Source organism: Diabrotica undecimpunctata, chromosome 2 (genome assembly GCF_040954645.1).
Source record: "Diabrotica undecimpunctata isolate CICGRU chromosome 2, icDiaUnde3, whole genome shotgun sequence".
NCBI lineage: Eukaryota > Metazoa > Arthropoda > Insecta > Coleoptera > Chrysomelidae > Diabrotica > Diabrotica undecimpunctata.
This window is the reverse complement of record NC_092804.1, coordinates 154,534,197-154,559,693: the sequence shown is the minus strand read 5'-3', so window position 1 is coordinate 154,559,693 and position 25,497 is coordinate 154,534,197. Positions and strand designations below refer to the sequence as shown.

The following is a 25,497-nucleotide window of genomic DNA, read 5'->3' as shown; positions in this document are numbered from 1 at the left end:
ATTAAATTTAAACTGATAAAATTCATATTATATAGAGTGGCACAAAATTCTTAAATGAGAATATCTTGTTAATTTAAAGGTGGGTATATATATGTGATCGGGTAGCGGGTAGGAACTCCTTTGGATAGTCCTATCAGGGAAAATGAATCAATCCCTGCCCTCCGCAGATTCCAGGTGTTTCCTGACCCGGGAAACTAGTACCTGCTTAGGGTCCCTTGTCCAGGGTCACGGATGAAGTTCACAACGGCAGCCACGGCGGAGAAGAATACCTTCGGTACGGTGTGAATGGCGGAAGTGGCAATCCCTTGATTTTAGGGATTGTATAAAATCACTCATCAACCCGTCTAGCCAGCGTGGTGTTTTAAGACTAAGAAACCTTCTAATAGGAATATGGCGATATCTAAAACAAAAGAAATGGGTCCCCAGGTGGGTAGACCATACAATAATGGCAAATCCCACTTCTTTGGAAAACAGGACAGCTTGATGGAATCTGGGGGAAGCAAGAAATCGCTAAAAACCACAACATTGAACATCGCAACTCTAAATATAATGTCCCTAAGCAAAGATGAAAAAGTATACGAACTCAAAGAAGACATCAAGGACTTAAAATGGGACATAATTGGTCTAGCAGAGGTAAAAAGAAAAGGGGAAGCGTGCATAACACTAGAGACCGGTAATGTCCTATATTACAAAGGACGAGAAGAACAAAACCTAGATGGTGTAGGATTTCTTATTTCCAAGAAATATGCACATAAAGTAGAGCAATTCGTAGGAATATCTGAAAGAATTGCAATGATTAGGTTAAATGTAAACGAGAACATCTCCTTGAAAATTCACAGCATGTATACGATGATAATAGGAGACTTTAACGCTAAGATCGGACAACGATTTGAAAAAACCGAATACTATATAGGGCAATTCGGCTCTAGAGTTAGAAACAAGAGAGGAGAAACCTTGGTTAACTTCCTACAAACCCACAAATACTATGCAATGAACACATTCGATAAGAAAAAACCTTAAAGAAAGTGGCTATTCCCATACGGAAAAACTCAGAACGAAATAGATTACATACTGTGTAACAAAACAGATATCATACAGGACGTAACAGTAATAAATACTGCGTCAGTAAATAGCGATCACCGAATGGTTAGAGCCAAGTTAGAGATAAAACATAATAAAAATAGAAATAAATTTAGAAAAACTTGGAATATAGACACAGATAAACTAAAATCTAATACAGAACAATATAAAAGCAAGTTAAAACCCGCGAAAGTATTAAATCTAGATAAACTTATCCTAAATGAAATCAATGAAGTCATAACAAAAGAACTATTAAATGCAAGCTCAGAAGGGGCAACCGCTAACAGAAAACGAAAATCCAATTTAACTGTTGTGAAATAAATTAATTGTTATTTTTTAGGCGAATTAGTTGAAAATCAGGAAAGACCACCTCATCTTGAAGATGCTGGAGCAACTACATCGGAATGTGAACGAAGAGTAGAATCAAGTAAGACAATTATTGATAGATTCTTGACGAACAATGATTTGAGAAAGAAAAAAGAAAGATATTATTTGGCGCAAAATTGACCACTATAAAACTATATTATTTTACATTTTATTTTAGCTATATTTTACAGATGCCTTATTTGAAATAATGGTAGAACATACAAACTTATCTGCAGTTCACAATATGAAAAAATTTGCTCCAACAAATGTAGGCGAACTAAAAAAATTTGTTGGAATTCATATGGTGATGGGGAATTTACATTACCCACGTATAAAATTTTATTGGAGCCCACAATTACAAGTACGGCAAATTTCTGAAAGTATGCCAATAAATCGGTTTTATTCGCTAAGGACTCATTTACATTTTGTAGATACCCAAAGAATAAATGTTGGTGAAACCGATCAGGATCTCTTTTGGAAGGTACGGCCTTTGTATGACATAATTAGATCCAAATGCTTGTCTTTGCCGATCGAAACTAAACTATGCGTAGACGAGCAAATGGTACCCTTCAAAGGACATTTAAATTTTAAGCAGTATGTGGCAAAAAAAGCCAAAATGTTGGGGTATTAAAATGTTTGCCTTGTGTGGTTCCAGTGGTTTAATTTATGATTTTCTCATTTATCAAGAGACTACAACGGAATTGGACAAAAATCAATTAAAAGTTTTTGGATTAGCAGCGTCAGTAGTTTTGAAATTATCTGAAAGAATTGCAGTACCAGGTGTTCAACTTTTTTTCGATAACTACTTTTCCAGTTATAATTTATTGCAATTGTTGCTGCATAAAAATATTTATGCTACTTGTACAGCAAGAGGAGATAGGTTTAGCAAACCGTCTTTACTGCTTGAAAAGGAGATTTCAAAGAAAGGTCGTGGATTTTCCGTACAATATGTAAGTGGTGATGGAGAAGTTGTTCTCACTTAGTGGTTTGACAATAAAAGTGTTCTCATGGCATCTAATTTTATGGGTATAGGAAAACAAGATGAATGTAAACGGTGGGACAAAAATAAGAAACAATATATTTATGTGAAACGACCTCAAGTAATTAGAAAATATAACCAACATATGGGCGGCGTTGATAAATGCGACTTTTTGATTACTTTATACAGAACCTTTATTCGTTCTAGGAAGTGGACACTTCGTATGTTTACACATAGTATCGATATCGCCTGTTCTAATGCCTGGCTGGAATACAGGCAAAAGGCGATTGTTTTAGGTATTCCGGACAAGAAAATATTTATTGGATTTGGTTCATTTTAGGGCATACGTCGCTAAAGTTTTAATAAAATCAGCCAAAGTATCCTCCAGAAAACGGGGACGTCCTTTGGATACAAGAGAATGGACGTCATCTCCGTCACAGAAAAAACAAAAAACAGAAACTAGACCAGCAGCAGAAGTAAGGCTGGATGGATTTGGTCATTTGCCAATTATAGATGACAAATCCTTTTCTTCTAGGTGCAAATTCCCTAAATGTGGTTCTAGAACCAATTTCGTGTGTAAAAAGTGCAATATACACTTATATATTTCAGAAAAACAAAATTGTTTTATGTTATATCACACAAATAAATAATTAGTTGCAGATATATGATTTTTAATTGTATTTTCTTTTCCAAAGTTGCAAGAGCTACTACAATTTACTCACAATGTGCAATATATCGTACAGATCGTATCCACCGTTTGAAAATTTAAAAAAAATTTAAAGAATATGCCTAATAAATTTCAAATTTTTATCTTAAAAAACAAAAATGCATGAACGAAAGAGTTAGTCCCTTTAAGAAATAAATATTTAAATTTGTGTCATGCTGTATTTGACCTTGTGCTCTGTTTTGGTTTAAAATGCAAGCCCCGTGTCGCGAAATATTTTTAGTGATTTAGCGGCTTCGATGCTTTGTGCAGTAAAGAGTAATATAATTAAATTTTTTTGGCAATATCTCTAGTTCGGACGAAAATAGAAGCAATGAAAGTGATGGGGAGCTACCTTAATCAGATGATCTTAGAAAACGACGGTAAGGTGTGAGAAATAATAATTACCAAAACCAAACATGTCGATTGCAACAGAAACACGGTAGATACCCCAGGCGGGTAGGAATTCTATTTCACAGTCCCACACCGTAACAATGGTCTGCCCCGAGAATTCTGGGGGGGCAAGTCGACATTGAAAAAGAAGAAGAACAAACAACTCCATATAGCAACATACAACATCCGCTCCATGGCAAAAGATAAAAAACTCTACGAACTAGAAGATGAATTGAGGAACTTGAATTGGGACATAATGGGACTGTCAGAAGTTAAAAGAAGAGGTGAAGGATCTGTGGACTTACATTCAGGCAACAGACTCTATTATAAAGGCAGGGAAGACTACACATACGGTGGAGTAGGTTTCTTAATCAACAAGAAGAGAAAATCTCAAATTTAAATAGTTGACAGCATATCAGACAGAGTTACATACATGGTCTTAAAACTAAGTCCAAAAACTAAAATAAGGATTGTGCAAGTTTATGCTCTAACTAAAAAAGCAACCGATGAGGAAATAAATTCTTCTTACGAAGACGTTAAAAAAGCTATAGACAACAACAAAGAAACCAAAAATAATAATAATGGGAGACTTCAACGCCAAAATTGGAAGTAAGATTGAAGACTCTGAAAGCAAGATTGGAAATTTTGGATTCGGCACAAGAAACACAAGAGAAGAAAAACTTATGGAATTCCTGGAAAAAGAAAACGTGTATGTTATGAATACCTTCTACAAAAAGAAACCTAACAGAAAGTGGGCATGGGTAGCACCTAACGGAACTACCAAAAATGAAATAGACTATTTTCTCTCAAACAACAAAGGAATATTTGAAAACGTCACAACAATAAACAACGTAACAACGGGTAGTGACCATCGTATAGTTAGAGCAAAAATAAATATTAACATGAAAGAAGAGAGAAAAAGGATTTTTAAAGAAACAACGAGGATAGATGCCTTTAAGCTAAGAACAAATGAAGAGCAATTCCGAGAGGTCTTAGCAGATAAGTTCGAATCTGATCCTTCACATAATCAAGATCAAATTGACGAGATTAATAAAAACCTTCTCGCAGCAGGACTACAGGTCGCAAAGGAAACAACGACTAAAGAAGACAAAATGAGCAATGAAACTAAACAGCTAATGACGGAAAGAAGACAACTACTAGCGCAAAACAAACGCCATACTCAAAAATACAGAGAACTTAATAAAACAATTAGAAAGAACTAAAACGCGACATACAAAAATGGAACGAGAACTTAATAGAGCGAGTCATTGAAAACAACAGAGGCTTAAAATGTCTAAGACCCGCACTGGGAGTTCAAAAAATCATCAAAATTAAAGACGCCAACAATAAGGAAGAGAAGGACAAATATAAAATAACAAATATTGTCGAAGACTTCTACACATCCTTGTACAGCTCGCAAGGCCAGCCTAATGAAACAACTAAGGAGAACGTCAAAAGAAAAATAAAAAACGTGGGATCAGAAGTACTACCAAATATAAAGCGATTCGAAATAGAAAGAGCTTTAAAAGAGCTAAAAAATAATAAAGCTCCAGGACACGACGGTATAATTGCCGAGCTCTTGAAAACAAGCAAGACATTAACAATCCCTGTACTAACAGAGCTATTTAATAGATGTCTCCATAATAGCAAGATCCCTAAAGACTGGAACGAGAGTCTAGTAATACTCTTACACAAAAAGGGGACAAATGTGATCTGCAGAATTATAGACCTATATCGTTGCTCAGTCAAGTATACAAACTATTTATGAGAATTATTAACAACCGGTTAACCTACAAAATGGACAATTACCAACCGGTTGAACAGGCTGGCTTCCGCAAAGGATATAGTACATCAGACCATCTGCTGACAATGAGAACATTGATAGAGAAGGCAAATGAATACCAACTACCCGTATTTCTTGCCTTCGTCGACTATGAAAAGGCGTTTGATAGTATCGAGATGTGGGCCATAGAACAAGCTATTAATAATTGTAGAATAGATTCGAGATACTAATATATAATATATATGAAAATTCAACTATGATAGTACAACTGGACGAAAATACAAATCCCATCCCCATTAAGAGAGGAGTGAGACAAGGAGACGTAATATCGCCAAAACTTTTTAACCTAGCCCTAGAAGATGTCTTCAAAACTACAAATTGGTCAACCTATGGTATTAACGTTAATGGCAACAAGTTAAACCACCTCAGATTCGCTGACGACATAGTGATTATAGCGAGCACATTCGAGGAACTGCAAATTATGATGGGGGAACTAGCAGCCAGCTCCCAATACGTCGGCCTAAAAATGAATATAAAAAAATAATGACAAACACAGATGACCCCAGACGTATAACTATAAATGGCAGTGAGATAGAACAAATCCAGGAATATATCTACCTAGACCAAATCCTGAGACTTGACAAAGAGAACCAAAGTGCGGAAATTACTAGAAGAGCAAGACTAGCATGGGCAGGATTTAAAAAACTTAGTTGGATACTTAAGAACCAACCGCAAAATACCCCAATACTTGAGGAGCAAAGTGTTCAACCAATGCATCCTTCCTATCATGACATATGGATGTCAAACCTGGACCCTAACCAAGGCAAACATGAATAAACTAGCCACAACAGAAAGAAAAATGGAGGAAACAGCAATGTTAGGTATACGATTGTCAGATAAAAAGAGGAACGACTGGGTAAGATCCAAAACAAAAGTCGAGGACATAGCAACAAAAATTGCCAAAATTTCGCGGGCCACACTGCTAGACAAAAAGACCAACGTTGGAATACTACAATACAACATTGGAGACCTTACGAAAGTAAACGACCAAGAGGAAGATCACAGATGAGATGGGTTGATGATATTAAAAGAATAGCCGGAAGAAATTGGAAATATGTTGCTCAGGATAGAGACCGATGGAAGGAGTTGGGAGAGGCCTATGTCCAAACATGGACGACAGAAGGCTAAGAAGAAGAAGAAGAAAGAAATTTAATCAAAAAAGCTAGAGTCAGTGGTACTGCCTATACAGATTATAAAGATGGTTGCTGCCAGGCAAATCGGAGGTGCTTGCAAGTAAGTTAAATAAATTTATATATTGAATGGCCTAGATATATGGATGCGTTATTTTTTAGATGTAGAATGCAGTGTTTTGCTAAGCTAAACAATTAACAAAAGCAAACAGTATTTGAGAATTTTTACAAAATGTAAAACAAGGATAAACAAGATACCTTCAAGGCATGATATATCAGAAAAATGTAGTAAAACGAAGAAGCCAGAAAATGAAAACAATAAATTAAGGAAAGCATCTTTTGATCTTAACTGTCTTTTCCTTTTCATCTTTTGATCATTTTATTCGCGTTGGAAATCTGAAAGTAAAAGTGTGTTGTAGAGCTTTTTTAAATTTGCATTCTGTATCTGAAAAAATAATAAAGCAAATAAAATCATTGACTAAAAATAATCTTCTGACTCCTAGAGATAAACGTGGCAAAAATATTAAACCGGCCAGAAAAAATGACAGAAGATCAAAACATATTAATTCGTCAGCACATTTAAAGCTATCCAGTAAAAGAAAGTCACTATTCGGAAAAAGAATATAAATATCTAGATAGTAGGCTTAATATAAAAATTATGTACGAAATGTTTAGATCCAAGAATCCTGAAACGAAAATTAAATACAGCTATTATTATACATTTTTTCGCAAAAACTTTACTTTGAAATTTGGCCGTCCTCAAATAAACACATGCGTAAAATGTAAGGAGTTGAATTTAAAAATCAAAAGTCTCTCTCTGGGAGATACTTCCAAAAAGTTGCTGTTTCAGAATTGTTGGTACACAAAAAAAGGGCCAACAAGTTTTATACGAATTTATAGGATACCGTTAAAAGTATCACGATAGGAACGACGTGGTAGGGCTCGCATTTGACTATCTGCAAAATGTTCATCTACCACATATACCTGTACAAGAAGTCTTCTATAAGACCCAACTAACGGTTAATGTATTTTGTATATATAATCTTAAAACAGAAAATTCTTTTTTCTATATTTATCACGAAGGACCGGCCAATAAGGGCCCTAATGAAGTATGCACCTTTTTGCTTGATTATATAAAAAATTACATACCACCCAACATAAAAGAGTTGAAACTTTTTTGTGTCAACCGCTCTTTGCAAAATAAGAACCACACTATTATAAGATTATGTGTGGCCCTTACAACTATGAGGCGCTTCGATAAAATGAACATTATTTTCCAATTAAACGGCACCACTTCCTGTGACAGAGATTTCGGTGTCATAAAAAGGTACTTAAAAAAAATGACAGAAGATTTGAAATTCAAGTACAAAGAAATTATTGTTAATTCAAGTGCCAAAAGCAAGTTTACTGTAAAAGAAATTCAAACTAGTGAGATTCTTGATTTTAAGCAATGGTGGCCTAAGTATTATAAAAAGACAAGCCTGTCCACTGAATCTCAACAAATAAATATTACTTGATCTCAAAAAACTCATTTTGCAATTTCGATCTTTAACCATTATGTATATAGCTCCGAAACTTCAGGTTATGTAAGGTCATCGGAATATATTAATAGCATTTTTGGTGTTAATCACTTCCATTTGGCTTTACCGAAACACAACAGGCAATTTCATATCGAATGGCCCAAAATACCAGCATATCCTGAAGTCATGGTGCCAATTTTGAAACAAAAATAGGCCATTTGCAAAGCCTTAACCAGTGGGTACTAGAAGATAAGCGAGAGTTTTACGTCAACATAATAAATTTCTAACAGAGATAAAACGAGAATCATGATAATTGACAGAGCTAACAACAATCAAAATCATCTGGTTAGGGTAAACAATATCGCTGTAGTAGATAAATTTGTGTATCTGGGCTCATTAATAACCAACAAAGGAGGTTGTACTGAAGAAATAAAGTGGCGGTCAGCAATCGCAAAAAGCGCTATGGCAAAATTAACAAAAATTTGGAAAAGCCATGAAATAACTACCGATACAAAAATGAGACTAGTAAGAAGTCTAGTTTTTCCAGTTTTTACTTATGCATCGGAATGCTGGACTCTTACTAAGAAAGACAAAAAGAACATAGATGTATTTGAGATGTACTGCTGGAGACGAATGCTGAGAATACCATGGGTGGCCCGAAGAACAAATGAATCCATACTGGACCAGCTAAACATAAAGAAAAGACTAAGAACACAAATATCAGAACAAATAACAAGCTATTTTGGACATGTGCTTCGAAGAAATGGTCTTGAAAAACTTACCATCCAGGGAAAAGTAGAAGGCAAAAGAAATAGAGGTAGATCTCCCACACGATGCACGGACCATATTGTTGCTACCATTGGCGCTCCATTGTCAGAATGTGCTAGAATGGCAGAAGATAGAAAAACGTGGAGGAACATTGGGAAATTTAGCTAATAGCTTCATGATATCACGATACCTGCATCAGGTTAACGACTAAGAAGAAGAATAAATTTCTGAAAGACCAAGAAAACCAAAACCAAAGCATCTTAATAGAACTGAAAACCATGATTTTTTTTCGATTTTGTTTTAAACTTTGTAAGAATAATGTTTTCTTCTTCTTCACGTGCCATCTCCGCGACGGAGGTTGGCAATCATCATGGCTATTCTGATCTTAGATGCTGCTGCTCTGAATAGTTCAATTGATGTGCATCCGTACCATTCCCTCAAGTTACGCAACCATGAGATTCTTCTTCTTCCTACACTTCTCTTGCCCTGGATTTTCCCTTGTATAATCAATTGAAGTAGGTTGTATCTCTCATTACGCATAACATGCCCCAGGTATTGCAGCTTTCGTGTCTTGATGGTTTCCAATACTTCCATTCTTTTGTTGATTCTTCTCATGACTTCGTTGTTTGTTACATGCTCGGTCCATGATATCTTCAAGATTCTTCTATACACCCACATTTCAAATGCTTCCAACTTTTTAGCAGTCGACGCGTTAAGTGTCCATGCTTCTATCCCAATAATGTTTTATATTATATTATTTCTTTAATTTTGGTTAAATTTATTTTTTGGCTTTATAAAATGTATATTTCTGAAAGGACTTAATTAAGTTAATTTTTTTGAAAAATCTGTCCAATAAAGAAAATTCAAAATTTTAGATTGATTTGATTAATACACACCTTTAACCGAACCATACTAATGAAAAAAAGAATAAACAGTTTAAAATATCAAGAGGTTAATAAATAAATAACATTTTTCTGTATTTCTTAAAACTTGAAAATATCACTTAGTCCCTTTAAGAAATATTCGATTCAATTATTATACCTGCCTATCGCTTATGTAGTGAGTACTACTTCAATTATTGTAATGTGTTTTTAATAAAATTTAAGGAAACATCTAGAAGAAAATATTCAAATACACTCGTCGGTTAGAGTTATTAGTTTTATGTATAATTTAATATCCATGTTCGTTGTAGAGAGTGTCCATTGGATTGAGATTTATTTGTACAGACTCATCACTCCGTGCGTGACCATGGTAGGGGTACTTTGAAACGATGCCAGCGTGCGTAGCGGCGAAATATGACAAAATTGGACCTACCTTTTTACGTATAAATTTTATCAAAAATGTGTGCAAATACATATTGCGTATTTAATTGTGCTAATAATAGTAAAAATAGTAAGTGTAGTTTTTATAGGTTCCCAAAGATTACATATCAATTAGAGAAAAGAAAAAGATGCATCCGTGCTATTAATATGAAAAAGTAAATATCACATAACTTCATTTTTATGCAATTGAAATAGGAAAAATTTAAATAATTTACCTTAAATGATATTTTATAAGGCTTCAAGCTAACTGCAGAGTGCCTGATGACTTTAGCTTTTATATCATAACTTTTACTATTACTGTTTTTAAATATATGCTCTTTCACGTGAAAAACTTGATTTGTTAGTACTAGATTTTTCCCTTTCTTTTCCGTTTATGCTTGAAAGGATATATTATGATGAATTTTGAGAAACCCAGTTTTTAATACTACATTTATTTTGTACATAAACTAAAAAAATGTAATTAAAAAGTTAATTATTAATAATTGTAAATTTCGCCTGTATTTAACAATGTCAAACATATGTCATATGTTTAACCTGAAAATTGGTAGGTCCAAAACTGTCAGATGAAGGCGGTAGGTGTCGCGTCAGTCACGCACAACTGTCCGAATAGAGGAGCTGTCAATTTAATATACGTGCCTGTTAAGAGAGACTTCATTCTACTTACGTTATATAAGCGATATTAGTAAAGTTTTTAAACTGCTGCATTTTATATGTGGTCATTTAGAAATTCTGTTAAACTTGGTGGTAAATAAGCCAACAATATCGACATATAAAACACCGCGAACTGTAAATTGAAAAACTTTCAGAAAATTCTGCAATACGTGGAGTCTAATATTATTCCGAAAGACTTTTCAACAAAACTTTTAAGACAGATAACGATTATCTTTCAACTCATATTAAAAACAAGTTTATCTCCATTTATCTTAAAACTTATGAGTATAATGCCATATGACGGCAAAAACAGAAAAATATTTGTGTCGGTTTTTGCGATGAAGTTCGCAAAGTTTTATCAGTTGATGGTCGATATATAGAGCCATCGAAAAAATCGTAATTAGGGTAGTCTAGGAATGCTTGGCCATCAGGCTGAATGATGCGACATTGATGGCTTGCCATTGTCAATATTATAATGGCGAGGTCTATATTTTTAACAATTTTTATATTCTTTTAAATTAAGTTCAAAGAATATGCAAGACAGCATTTTTTAATCATCAATGCGTTTGCTTACACAGTTAAACTATGTGATAAATATACATGATGTACAGCTGGTTCCTAAAATAACTGATACGACTCATAAAGCATATTTTGTAGAAAATTGAGCAGTGTATTTTAACACATTGGCTGCCACAAGGATCACCGGCGATCCTAACTAACAGATTACAATTGTGCCGTTAGGATCACCGGTGTAACTTGTGTGTATTTAACTTTCAAATTATTATAACGGTGGGCACTGTGAGGACGCTCAAATAGTTTTACTGTGAAACACTAGGAACCCATAGCTTGCTTATGTTATTTTGTTAGGCGCGATAATGTCGTAAATAGCTTGTAACGACAGTTGATAATAAGGCGTTGTAGAAACGATTAGTGGCATTTATTATCAAGTTTTTCTACGCAATTAGAAGTTTTTTTGGTGAATTTGAAATTATATGAAGTAAGTATATGTTGTTTATTCGTTTTTAAAATTTTGTTGCTTCAATATTTGTAAGGATAAACAAAATATTACAGTCTTTATTTTACATAACCTGAAATGTTTTTGCTTACATTTAATGAATGAAAAATGGTGACAGTAAAGTTACTTTTTTTAATTAGAATTTGTTTTTCAGATCATGGATAATTTACCAAGTACAAATAAAACGCAGTGCCATTAGGATCACCCGTGATCTTGCTATTTTTTCAAAAAAGTTTGTAAGAATGTAAACTTACATTGTATTATTAACCATTAGTATGAATAAATATTGTTTTGTAAGCATTTTTAACTTTGGCACCTGGGGAACGTACCTAACACTCTTATGGTGACAGCCAGTGTGTTAAACAGTTATTATGTACATACTGTCACTTTCACTGCCAAATCTTAAAATTTGTCAAATAACTTATTCTGTTCAACCTCAAAAAAAAGCTCCACTTGCTAGCAAAGAACTGAAAGCAAGAATTGTAACGATCGAAGATGGTTGGTCACTATCTGTCGTAGCGAACCATTTTAACGTAAGCAGAAAAACAGTTTTTAATATTAATAAAAGATGGAAAAAGCAAGAAACTCTAGAAGGAAAGCAAGGTTCTGAAAGACCAAAATTATCTACCGTTTTTAAAGATCGTACACTTTTAGAGAAATTAGAAGAGAATCCTTTTGAAGATGCGAAAACTGAAAACTACAAGAATTATGTCACAGTTTTCTGGAAGAAAAACATCAACTTGGCGAATAATTAAAGCATCTCGTCTTGGGTACCGAACTGCAGCCAAAAACAAGCTCTTACACCACAACACTAGTAATCAAGACTTATATTTCCTTAAACCATCAGCTACCAAATCAAGATTTTTGGGAAAGGATAATATTTACACATGAGAAAATTTTTCAATCTTCTAAAAAGGGCAAAATTGGGGTGTATGGGTGTATTTAATCCTCTATATATTAATAGATATGGAGCAGCTGGTCATGTTAGCACCAATGTATGGGAATGGTTTCATCTAGAAGAATGGGAATGATAAGGCGTGTGTTGGGCAGACTTATCTGAATATTCTAGAAAACATCATGTTTCCCACAGTTACATCCAGAAAATAATTTTAACCTCCAACAAGATATTTGTCTTGTTCACACTGAAAATATAATAAACCAGTGGTTCCAAAATAACAACATCGAAACCTTTCCATGGCCCAGCTACAGTCCAGATTTAAACCCAATCAAGAATTTGTGGGGGTTATTATAAACCGGTTGTATTGGCGTAATTTTATACCTCAAAATACTGAAGAGATGTGGCACGGTATAAAACAGGTTTGGAAAAAGCTCTACGAAGAAGACAATTTGTCGTCGCAGCAAAAGTGGACCTATGAAATTATCCACTTTGCTGTACGCTCTACTTTAGGTCGTGGCATATTATCGTGCACGTTGCGTTTAGTTTCCGAAAAATATAATTTAAATGGTTTTAAATATGAATAACGCACACTGTCCGGGACATAGGTCGTAACCGATTGGTAAGGATAATGTGCATTAGATGTCCGTCGTTCTCCTCTTGTTGTTTATTTAGGAACTTGTTTGATTTTGATATAGAGTATTTAAAAAAATAATTTTCGAGGCTATTTTGTCATTTATGCATGTGTTTTTATTGCTTTGTGACAATTAATCACCGAAGTGATAAACAAGTAGGACTTTTGTACGGAAGTGATACCTCTTCTTTTTAGAAATACTTTTTGGTTTGATATGTATGGCTTCGTTAAATGTAGTATTTTGTTTTTTAACTAAAGGTGAAATTAAATTTAAAACATATTTAAACTGAATCCTATTCATTCTAAAATAATTGTTAAACCTATTAATTATTATAAAATTCGTATTAAAAACAGCCTCTAAAATTATTTTTTTTTAAATACTCTGTATCAAAATCAAACAAAGACCTAAATAAACAACAGGGGGAAAACGACGGACATCTAATTAACATTATCCTTACAAACCGGTTACGACTCGTTACGCAGCCGTCGGCATCAGTAAAATATTATGTTCGAATATACTGAACAAGTGTCTGAAACGCAATGTTCCGGACAGTGTGCGTTGTTCATATTTAAAACCATTTAAATTAGATTTTTCGGAAACGATATGTGCTGGAAACGCAACGTGCACGATAATATGCCACGACCTTTAGGGGCTTCATGTATAATGTATGAAGTACCCCTAAGCATTTATCCATATTAACTTTCGGATATTGTGGATTTTTTCTTGATAAAGACTCCTTAGATGAGTAATTAGGTAAACCATCGTTGGAAATAAAACAACTTCTGATGTGTGAAGAAGACTATCTACAGAGTCTTAATGGTTTTTGCGGTAGCAAATGGAGCAGAGCCCCGACCGGCGACCTCCTAGAGCGTACGTGCTCTAGGTAAGGCCGTGGTCTATCGACTGATGCCAAGATATAATAAAATAAAAATAAAAATAAAAACGTTTATTGCCTTATATAAATTTACATGTCATTCATTTCATTCATTTTAGCCTTCTTTCTTCTTCAGCGTCCCGCTCTTGCACCGCCAGCTTCTTGATGTTTTGACCTCTCGGCATCCTGAACATCTTTGTGTGGATATATCCTCGTCTTCTTCTGTAGGTACTAATTTAATGATGCCAAGATCCGAAGAATGTGCATATTTAAAAGTATTTTAATATTTATATGGCATTTTCGGATCTCTCGGCCAATAGAAATATAAAAGGATGTTTAAAGGTGGGGCGATGCGCATTAGGGTGCGTATTAGTCCACGACTAAGGCACCAGGATGACAAATTTCATAGCTCCTTTCACACAGATGGACCGAAGACTACAAGTTGTTATCAATGCTGATGTGAGATATTACAAAACATTAATTTTATTTTTACATACCTAAATTTAGTACCGTTTTGGTCTTCCAGACCTTCGCTTTCTTTCGAAAGTTTCTTGGTCCCTTCATTTTTTATTAATAGAAATGTTCTGTTTCTGCTTATGTTAAAATGTTTTGCTGCCTCTGATAGTCTGATAGTGTAATTTTGTTAAAATTCTTGCTTTAATATAGTTAAGTCGTTTGTTTTATTCCTTAATAATAATAAAAATAATAACAACAACCCTATTTTACGTAATGGGGGGTGGGTAAATGATAAAACTATCATTTATATACTCTTTATAAAATGCAGGAATTCAAAATAATATCAAAATTTAGACCTTAATAATTATTACAATTTATGAATAAACATACGTATTAATTGTTTGTTGTTTATTTGTTTATTTTATTATTTGTCCGTCGTAATAAATATAATATAATGTCAGACCAATCAAATACACTGCTCAAAATGATCAAATCTTACTAGAAGTCATATCAGTTTTTTGAGGAACCAGCTGTACATTATATATATTACGGTATACTCAGGGTTACCATGCGCATCTCGATTTTTCGAGTCACGCTAAATAGAATTTTGGGCCCGATTAAAACATCATACCGAGCAATAAGAAGTATTCACTTCAAAAAGTGACTTGGTCCAGGCGTTTGTTAACTAATATTTCGATTCTTTTTTAGTATTTATAAATATATCATTTAAACTTACCCTCCCAGTTAAACTTTCATTAAGATACACAGTGCCAGTCTCGTTATCGATCCTAAATGGTAATTTTTCTTCCTTGCCACCGAAAAATACAATAGGTTCAAGCCCATAAGTTAACACTACTCCTTCAGGATCATCCCCATGAGCTTGTGAAATTTTTGTACCAATGGTTTCGTTTTCACGAATGTTCCAATTTCTATCGTCCATCCAAAGAGAAGGGGGTGTGTTTTCTGCATACTGAGCTTTGGCTAAAAAAAAAAAAATATTGGTCAATGTTGATCTCTTAAGATATTGGTTAGTTATGTTGCGTTAGACTATAATATTAGACAAATTGTATGAGGGGAAAACTATCTATTCGATATTTTATTGCAACACAGTAGTCCAAGTAGTTATCTTTAATGTAAATGATCATTGATAATGCCCAAAATATCCACCCTTCCAGCTGTGATAATCCTGAAATAGAAAAAATTAAACAAATAATGCTGCTGTTGTATCAAGATGACCGCAAACAATTATCTGGAGAAATACATAAATGACAATCAGCTCTATTCTGAAACTGAACAAATCGAATAGAAATGACCAAGTCGAATCGTAATTACCCGAAATCGGAATATTGGATATCTATCGCGTCGTTTTTGTTTTTGGATTGGCATTCTGTAACTCACATCGTAATCGGCGTAAATTCGAAACTTGATCTCGACAAAGCTTGTCTAGTCGAAATCAATTTCTACACAACATTCCGATAGTAGAGGTCAAGATGAGTTACAGAATACCGATTCCTACAATTCCGATCCGACTTGCTGACCTCTATTCGATTTGACTCATTTCTATTCGATTTGTAGTTACAGAATGGGCTGATTGGGTGAAAATGGGGAAAAATATATAAAACATTTGCGTAAACTGACGTACGGTGTCAAAACTATACACGGTGACAATACGAATAGGAATAGACAATAAGATGAAAACATTAGGCAGTTACCAGTTAAAATGTGATTTAAGTGAAAATTTGATCTTATACTATATTTCAAAGTAAAAACGTTGCACGTCATGATTTATACAAAGTGACGTCACTTTTATTTAAAATTTCCAAAACATCAACCTTAGAGTTCAAATTTTTCTAACATAGCTAATAATACGATACCCATACGACACTTCTCGATCTTTCATAGGGGTCAATAAAGTATAATAATCAGAAACATATAATCATGATTATATTGACGATTTTGGAATTATATTGATTTAATAATCAAAAACATTACTTGAACATTACAAAACATTACAAAAACTCGTACGCCACTGAGACGAGAATAATTCAAATTTCTATGATAGTTCAGTGTTTGGCAAAATTGTTTATAGTGTTGCCGCTTTTTTAGAGTAAGGAATTTTGTTTATGTTTTGATTTCTTACACAATTTGATTCACAATACATTTTATATTAATAAATTGTATTGTAGGTTTAAATACTAATTATTGTTGTGTATTGTGATTGTGCTATACCAAAAACAACTGAATAATATGTAGAAAGTTAATAATAGCTGATAAGCTGTAATAGATTATTTTGAACAAGAAATAATGGCGGGACGTCTTTATTATTAAATGCTCTAACAGAGGTAAACTAAAAAATTAAGAATAAATAATTTTGTATAATCTGTTCTTACGTATTTTAGTGTGTTGCAGTGGTCTTAAAACTAAGTGTATCTACTGTTAATAATATTTTTCAAGCTGTTAAAAATAATGAACTTTTAAAATCACCTCCTAAAATATGGCATTACAAAAATACAAACTAATACAGAAGAGATTAAGAAATTATGTTACAGAGAAGTTTTTTTATTATTTTTTTTAACATGGATCTTCCAAAATGGAACAATATGTTGCTTATGGCAAAATGAAGACATAAGCAGTGTCAGATGGTAAAAGGTTAGCTACATTAGTCAATTCGGTAATTATATATTATTATTATTATTAGCATTGGGTTTATGAAACTATTTAGTATTTTTTCCACTTTTTACTACATTTTGAAAATCCAATTGACTAGTGTACTGTATTCTTAAATAGTTGACATTTTAAAAATTCCACACTTATAACTATTCTGATGTTTTGGCAACGCTGTGGAATTCTGATGTCGTAAATCTTGAATGAAGAGCACTCATTTTTATGTGAAAAATTATATATAAGAATAATTTTTAGTTAAGTCCGTTAAGTTTCATTTCACCAACTAAAAATATTTACTTAAGTACAAATATTTCGCCTAAGTCGCCTACTTTGACGACTTAAGCCAAAATTTTAACTTGAAGCATGTATTAAAATTCATCTTTTGTCATATATTCACAGTCCTTATAATTCTTCACTCCAAACTCTAAACGCGAAATTTTGAGTTGATTCCCTATGGAAATGAGGTATCGAATTAGTAACATTCCCTGGTATATAATGTATGCTGGTGATGTAGTATTAGTAGCTAAAAAGTTTAAAAGAGAAACTAGAGGAACATAAAACTACTCGGTTACACCATGAAAATATGGAAGAGAATAATTGATAGACAGATACGTAACGAAACCGAAATATCTGCAAATCAGTTTAGATTTTAAATAAGGTAGATCAACAACCTATGCAATTTTTACTACATAGTAGTCAATAAAAAGAAGTAAAAATAAAGAAACAACCGCTTATGCAGTCTTTACAGATCTTGAGAAAGCATATAATACAGCTCTAGAGTTGTTTGGTTCTCAACAAAAAGTTACTACTATAAATAAGATGATAACATCGATTATTAAATTGATTGTAAAAAGTAATATTTTTTTAGTATATAACATCGGTTTAATATATTAGAGAATATAATATATTTTGGACAATTTTAAGATTAGAAACTGTACTTTTCTATCTTAATATCAATATCGAATTTATTAAACGCATTTTATCTATCTTTTGTGCTTCCACTCTCAAAAAACAATGCTGTAATAGCTCTTTTGTCTAGGAAAAAAGATAATTTCGAAGTGAAGCACCCTTAAAATTTAATTAAAGACTGAGTTTACTTTTCCTTTGCCCTTTTATCAACTAAGTAAGAAAATTTTGTAAAATGGAGATGTGCTCATTGTGCTAAACTTTAATGTCGTTCTAAAACATATTCCAGAACATCTGCAAAATCTAGGTATTGTGTACTCTTTTTGTAAATGTTCTTCCTTGAATTATTTTATCTATTGTCAAAGGAAAACTTAATTAGAAAATAAAAAGGTAAACAGTGATCTTGAAATTCTAGGAAATTAAATTACTAGAGCACGGAAACCCTTATTGTTACTGTATTTTTTTCTTTAAATATATTTATATAACGTTAGTACTCAAGTTTTTTTTTATTTTATAAGCAATTGTTAAATATATTATTTATTTTATGTCTGTCATTTACTCGTATATTTTATTTCTATTTTAGTTTATTATCAAGAAATTTTTTATGTAGTTTATATATCTTTCTTTTGTGGGGTAACGGATAGTACTCTTTTAGAGTTCCCAGTAAAGGATAGATTTCTTCAGGACTTGGCAACCCTGCCCCTACGCCTGCTACTGTATTTCTCCTAAGCACTCCCTAGAAGAAAACAAGTCCCAATCATGTATCCATCTAACTCCCATATATCCTTCCCTTTCCACACCTCGACTGAAAGGTCGTTAAATATTCCTGACGGAGGGCAGGAGCGACTGGCAGTACCAAGATAAGCCACAAAGCAAATGATCCTGGACCGGCGTATCATTGGATTGTCACAAGCGAAACTGTATCAGCATCAGCATCTATCAGCGGCCTCCCCAATCCTTTTCCATTCTTTTCTGTCTGTCACTACAGTCATCCACCTAGAGCCCACGTGCTTCTTGATATCATCTGCCCATCTCATTTGGGGCCTTCCTCTGCTTCGTTTATATTCCCACGGTCTCCAACTTCTAAGAATTTTATTCCATCGGTCTTCGTTTTGTCTTATATTGTGTCCGGCAAATCTCCATTTCAATTTTGCAACTTCTTGTCTAACATACCTCACTTTTGTTTTCTCTCTTATCCACTCGTTTCTCTTTTTATCCATTAGTCTTATGTGCAACATTTGTCTTTCCATTGCTTTTTGGGTTTTTATGATTTTGCCCATGTTTGCTTTTGTGAATTTCCACGTTTGGGAACCATAAGTGAGAACAGGGAGTACGTATTGATTGTATACTTTGGTCTTAAGATGCTGTGGATATCTTTTGTTTTTAAGAATGTAGCTTAGTTTACCAAATACTGCTCATGCCAGTCTTACTCGTCTTTTTATCTCTGCTGTTTAGTTTTCTTTGTTAAGTTTTATAGTTTGACCCAGATATATATAATCCTGAACTTGTTCTATTTCATATTGTCCGATTCTCATTGTGATGTCTTCATCTGTATTTGTTGTGATTTTGGTCTTGCTGTAATTCATATTAAGGTCTATCTTTCCAGCTTATACGTCCAGTTCTTTCATCATTTTAAATAATTCTTCTTTTCTATTGGTTATCAATGTGATGTCATCAGCGTACCTTAGATGGTTCAAGCGTTGTCCACAAACTTTTTTACCTTTTTCTTCCCATTCTAATCCTTTAAAAATATCTTCCAGAGCCTGATTGAAAAGTTTCGGTGATACTGTGTCAACCTGTCTCACGCCTCTATTTATTTGTATTGATTTTGTTCCTTCATATACTTTTTGTGTCAGCATAATGATTATAATACTGCGATGCAATTGGGCAGGGGAATCCACTGCATTATCATTATCATTCCCAAGAAAGTTATGCGTGGTTTCTAAGAGAATGTCTCGGATGTTGTCAGGGAGTCCGAGTGACGACCGGCACTACCTTGAGTCCAAGTCAAGGAGTGCAAATTTGGCCACCGGCCACGCGAATGTTAGTGATCAGAAATCGTGTGGAAATTAAGCTACTGGTCCACAGAAATTAAAACTCAGAAAATTAATTGTTGGTACATGGAATGTACAAGAGTGAACAACAATCGCAGGTAAGCTGTCAATTATTAAAAGAGAGCTCGCAAAGTATAACATTGAAATTTCTAGACTAGCTGAAACAAATTAGTTAGAAGAGGGATATTTTAGAACATTTAATGGCAATTATGTTTATTTATGGTAATGAAACCCAGAACTATACAGGTGTTTTCTGTACTTTATTATACAAGGAAAGGTAAAAGGCCGAAGAACACAAGAAATATATCGAACAAGATGGAGCGATCAAATTACAGGCATATGCAAAAGACATATGCACTAGTTAAAAGAAGTGGCCACAAACATAGATCTTTGGAGATGGACAATACACAACATCACAATGACCACTGCACTCCCTCCGGGGTGTTAGGATTAGAGAAGTCAAAATTGGAAGTCTACGAATATCGCTGAAGGGTATGTAGAACAATCTCTTGCAAAACAACGAAAAATGTCGGCCAAATTATGTGAGTCTTAAAATAGAAGTAGATTGTAATCAGACAAATACGAGTACTTTCTGAGGATACCATGTATATATTAAAAGTGTTAGTGAAAATATCACGAAAACTACGTTGGCTCCAGCTCTCACTTCTAGTGCTATTCAGATAACGACTGCTCAAAATTGCACATTTAACATTAATATAAATAATTGCCCAACCACAAATTAAACATATTTATTTATGATCTTCTTCAAGTGCCATCTCCGCGGCGGAGGTCGGCAATCATCATAGCTATTCGGACTTTTGAGATGGCTGCTCTAAAAAGTTCATTTGATGTACATCCGTACCACTCTCTCAGGTTGCGCAGCCATGACATTCTACGCCTCCCTATGATTATGATGCAATTATGAAAATACAGTTACACTGTACCTACTTGTTAGTTTTAGTTTTTTAATAAGTGTTGTTAGTTAGTTATATAAATAAATTATTTAAAAATGCAAAAATTACTTAATATTTAAGGAAGGTGGAAAAATCATATTATGTATAAAATGGGAGTAAAGTGCCTTTTCCTCCCTTAAATGCAAAGTAGCACTTTGCTACCTTGTTATACAAATAGCTATTGTTAGGTAGCAATATTGTATTTATTTTTCTCTCAAATCTTACCTTCTCTTGTAGAATAATAAACAATTTATGTAAGCAACTTTACAGAAAGATTATACGAGCTAAGTATAATTATTTCTTTTCTTTAGTTTATCTAATTGTTCGGAACAGTTTTTCAGAATTTTTTATTTTTCATAAATAATTCCTTTAACATCTAGGACTCCCTGCGTTTTCCTTATCTTTAAGTTAATTTTAGAAAAGATAATGCGACGTTTTTTTTATTTAGTACAATTTTCACAAGTCTACTTCCTCTTTGAGTTTGTTTTGTAAAAGCCTTTTCAAGTATTTCAGGTATAAAAGCTTCTCCCCACTTCCAAAAGCTTTCCATTGTGTAGTAAAGACACCTAGTAGCCATTATCATTGCATTCTACTTTAAACCTCCATTTATTCGTTTATTTCAAATTAAATCACTGAATATAGCTTCTCAGGTTTACTGTATATCACAATATTGATAAATTGTAAGAGAGACAATATCGCCAATCCGAGCAGTGGCGAATATCATCGTAGCGTTACGAGGCCGTGAGGAGTCTGGCCTGCCGCATGAGATGTTTCACATTATTAAAAGGTATAAATATTGTAACAATAAAACACTGAAAACTTTGTTTTCAAAACTTCCACAATGGCTGGTTTACATGACGGCTGTCCTGCTTTCTTTAGTAGGAATGTACGAGACTTTCTTGATAATAACTACGAAGACAACTGGATTAGACGAGTCGGTCCAGTTGCTTGGCCAGCAAGGTTGCCGGATTTTAATCGTTGCGACTTTTGTGTTTGGGGATACATAAAATCATTTGTTTCTTCCATTTTAATACAAAATCGTGCACAACTCTAGCTAAGGTACAAGATGCTTGCAACGAATTTAGAAATAATTGGAATTTTTACAAGAATTCGGCGTTCTCTAAGCAAAAGGGCAAATTTATTCATAGGGACTAATGGTTATCAATATCGAGCCTCTTTTTGTAACTATCTACTTTTGATACTTGTTTTGTTTGTGGTGTTGGTTTTGTTTCATCGAAATAAATAGTTTGTTTTTAAAACACTTTAGATAAAATTTTGTTTCAATTTGATTTTTTGTTTCTTTTCTCAAACTTTTTTTACGAATTGTATGCTACATTCATTGAAACAAAAGATAAATTATAAAATTAATTAAGGTACCTATTAATTCAACTTTCATGATAAAAAACGAAAAATTTTTAAATCGATTTTTCTAGAAAACGGTGTATCCTACCGACTTTAGGTAAGAGTACCTTTTAGCACTAGAATACCTGAAAATTTAATAATCCACTATCGAGATTGCTTAAAAGTTAAAAATAAAAAAGTTATGCGTTAAAATAACCGTTGACCTACCCAAAACGGACACCTATGACCATGAACGGTACTGCAAATTCGCAATTAATGGAATCCATTCAACTCCGGATGATAAATAATCGTTCTGAAGCTATTTTCTTGTGGCATTTTAAATTAATTACTATTTAACTGGGAATAAGCCACAATTAAAGGTTAAAATACGTTTATTGACGTTTCAATTTCCACTTCGGAAATCGTTCTCAAAATACGAATTTCCGAAGTGGAAATTGAAACGTCAATAAACGTATTTTAACCTTTAATTGTAGCTTATTCCCAGTTAAATAGTAATTAAGATAAATAATCGTGCCAGTTTTTGTTTTTCTAACTAGAAGCGTTCTGGAGGTATTGAAAGATAAAAACTAAATAATACAAGGCGCCATCTTCAAAGAGCTCTAGCTCCCTTAGGAAGCAGGAGGGTTTCTGGACACACTGTATAAAGTCCACCTGATTTTTCGCAGATCTCAACCGAACATATAGTGTGTTCGATCAGGAGCCTAGCAAGGTCTAGCGTAACAACTGTTATATTCATGGCTCTTGTGCCAAGGCCATATTAGATATAACTCTAGCAGCAGAAAGTTCTGCGGAAGCTGTTTTACTGTGCTTAAAGTTGGCTCCTTAATGACCTCTTGGAGGACACATTGGATAAATGAGAGGTATGCCGGAGTTTGTAACAAATACGTTAACACTGGTATTAAGACGAAGAAAAAGAATATTATTACACCTGACAGTATTATAGATTTAACTCAAATATTTTTGAGATATTGCACATTTATTTTATTGTGTAATTAATGATTTTAATATTGCTATTAAATCAAAGTTTATTTTCCCAAAATCTTCATTATTTTACGAGTATATTTTTTTAAAACTTCATTAGCTGTACGAAGTAACGAAAAACTTTTTCGTCTTAGAAAGGAGAGAATATCTTAAAAATCATTTTTGAATTATATTTTCTTCGAAATATTTCCTTTTACACAAAGTACATTTGAATTTCAATCGTTATTAATTAAATTAAACCAATAAAATACATAACTTAAAAGAAGTTTAATTAAATTCGCCACATAATAACCCTTATAAATAAATCAAGGCGAGCAGATATGCGACTTCAGTGTGGTTCAGAGGGTCAAATTTAGCGTTTCGGAAGTGTCTACATTTCCTTCGGTAGGATTTATTTCTCTTTTAACTTTCTCTTACGTCGCAATTAGCTTTTTGGGCGGATTAAATAAGACGTTAAGGGAATATTAACAGTTGCAGGAGTCGAAAGTTAACGGCTTAAAAGTAATATAAAGAATACATTATTTGCCATTACAAGACCTATCCATTTAATATTCCGACAAAAAAAATATTGGGAATTTTGATTTGCAGACAAGATTATACTAAAAGTCCATCATTGATAATAAATGCTACATAATAAAGGTGTCGGCCGATATGCGCTCGACCGTTTTGCGCCCTTACCTGAAATCGGCCGGTTAGAGCTCTAACACTTTCTTGATGAAGATGTATAGCTAATTATTTTCTTATATCGACCGTTTTGCGCTCTCTTGTAATCGACGTTTAATTTTATTCTATCGTAACGGTTAGGCTAGTCAAATTAGTTTTTTTTGTTTTTTTTTTTCGTTTTTTTTTCATGAAGAAAGGCACTCACTTGAGAAAGGCAATCAGCCGAAACAGCTGTAGTGATAAGAATTTAAAATAAAGTTTTTAGTGTTTTATTGTTACATAAAATGAATTTCCATCAAGTAACGGTCGAATCCATCAATTATTGTATAAATATTGGTTAAGTTGCTTCTATAGTGATTCTTTCCTATGGTAATTTCACGAATTTTAACTTTTCTGCACTGATTCAGAAGAATAACTAACTAAAAGGAATATGTATTTACTGATACTTTCATATTTTTATCTTATCTGACAATTTTTTTGATTGAATATCTCGCAATTACTTCACAGAATTTTTTGCCAAAGAGTCGTTCAGAAAAGCTGCCAAGTAACTAATATGTTATGTTAAGTAAAATCAAATGTAATTATTGTACTCACAGTATCTGATATTTAGTTGTCATAATATTGCACAATGTGTTGGCTTATTTATTCTGGAATACGGCCGGTTTGCGCTCGACCGTTTTGCGCCCTTACCTGAAATCGTCAGTTTTGCGCTTTGCAATTTTCATAATAGAAATATCTAACTACTATAGTTTCCTTAATTGGCCGATTTACGCTCTCTTGCAATATAATTTTAATTTCATTCTACAATAATAGTGAACCTGCAATGAACAAACTAACATGTCAAATAAACAGAAACATCTTTTTCCTTTAGATTTGACAAAAAAAAATGTCAAATCAAAACTAACCAAATTATTAAATTTTTCTAATACTGTCGAACAACAGAGTGTTCTTTAATCTTTACTACCTCTGTTTATAATCCTTCTACCTGGAAGTTAATTGTTTAGATATAATTAGTAACTAGAATTCCCAAAATGAGAGATCGCTGGAACTAATTTCCCTTTCTACCTGATAAGGGGAACTGGTAACTACTTAAGTCATTAACAAAGGGTATGGTAACAGAAAAATTACCTGAAAATTCTACGTGATAATGACCATATTGATGGTCAATTATTTCTATTGCGTTCTTTGAGATAGTAGGATCAAGAATTATTGTGCATCAGTGTGAGTTGTGTTTTAAAAATGGATGTGCAAATTATTGAAACTTCGAAGGGAAAACCATGTGCA

The 25,497-nt window shown here is 33.3% G+C and overlaps 1 protein-coding gene across 1 annotated transcript in view; it reads right to left on the bottom strand.

Moving 5' to 3' along the window:
- Positions 1 to 25,497, bottom strand: part of Cad96Ca (tyrosine kinase receptor Cad96Ca) — a 171,830-nt gene that overhangs the window by 100,140 nt on the left and 46,193 nt on the right. Inside the window, exon 2 of the mRNA XM_072523796.1 lies at positions 15,367 to 15,611. Within this exon, the coding sequence (XP_072379897.1) occupies positions 15,367 to 15,611 (245 nt within the window). The remainder of the gene's footprint in view (positions 1 to 15,366; positions 15,612 to 25,497) is intronic.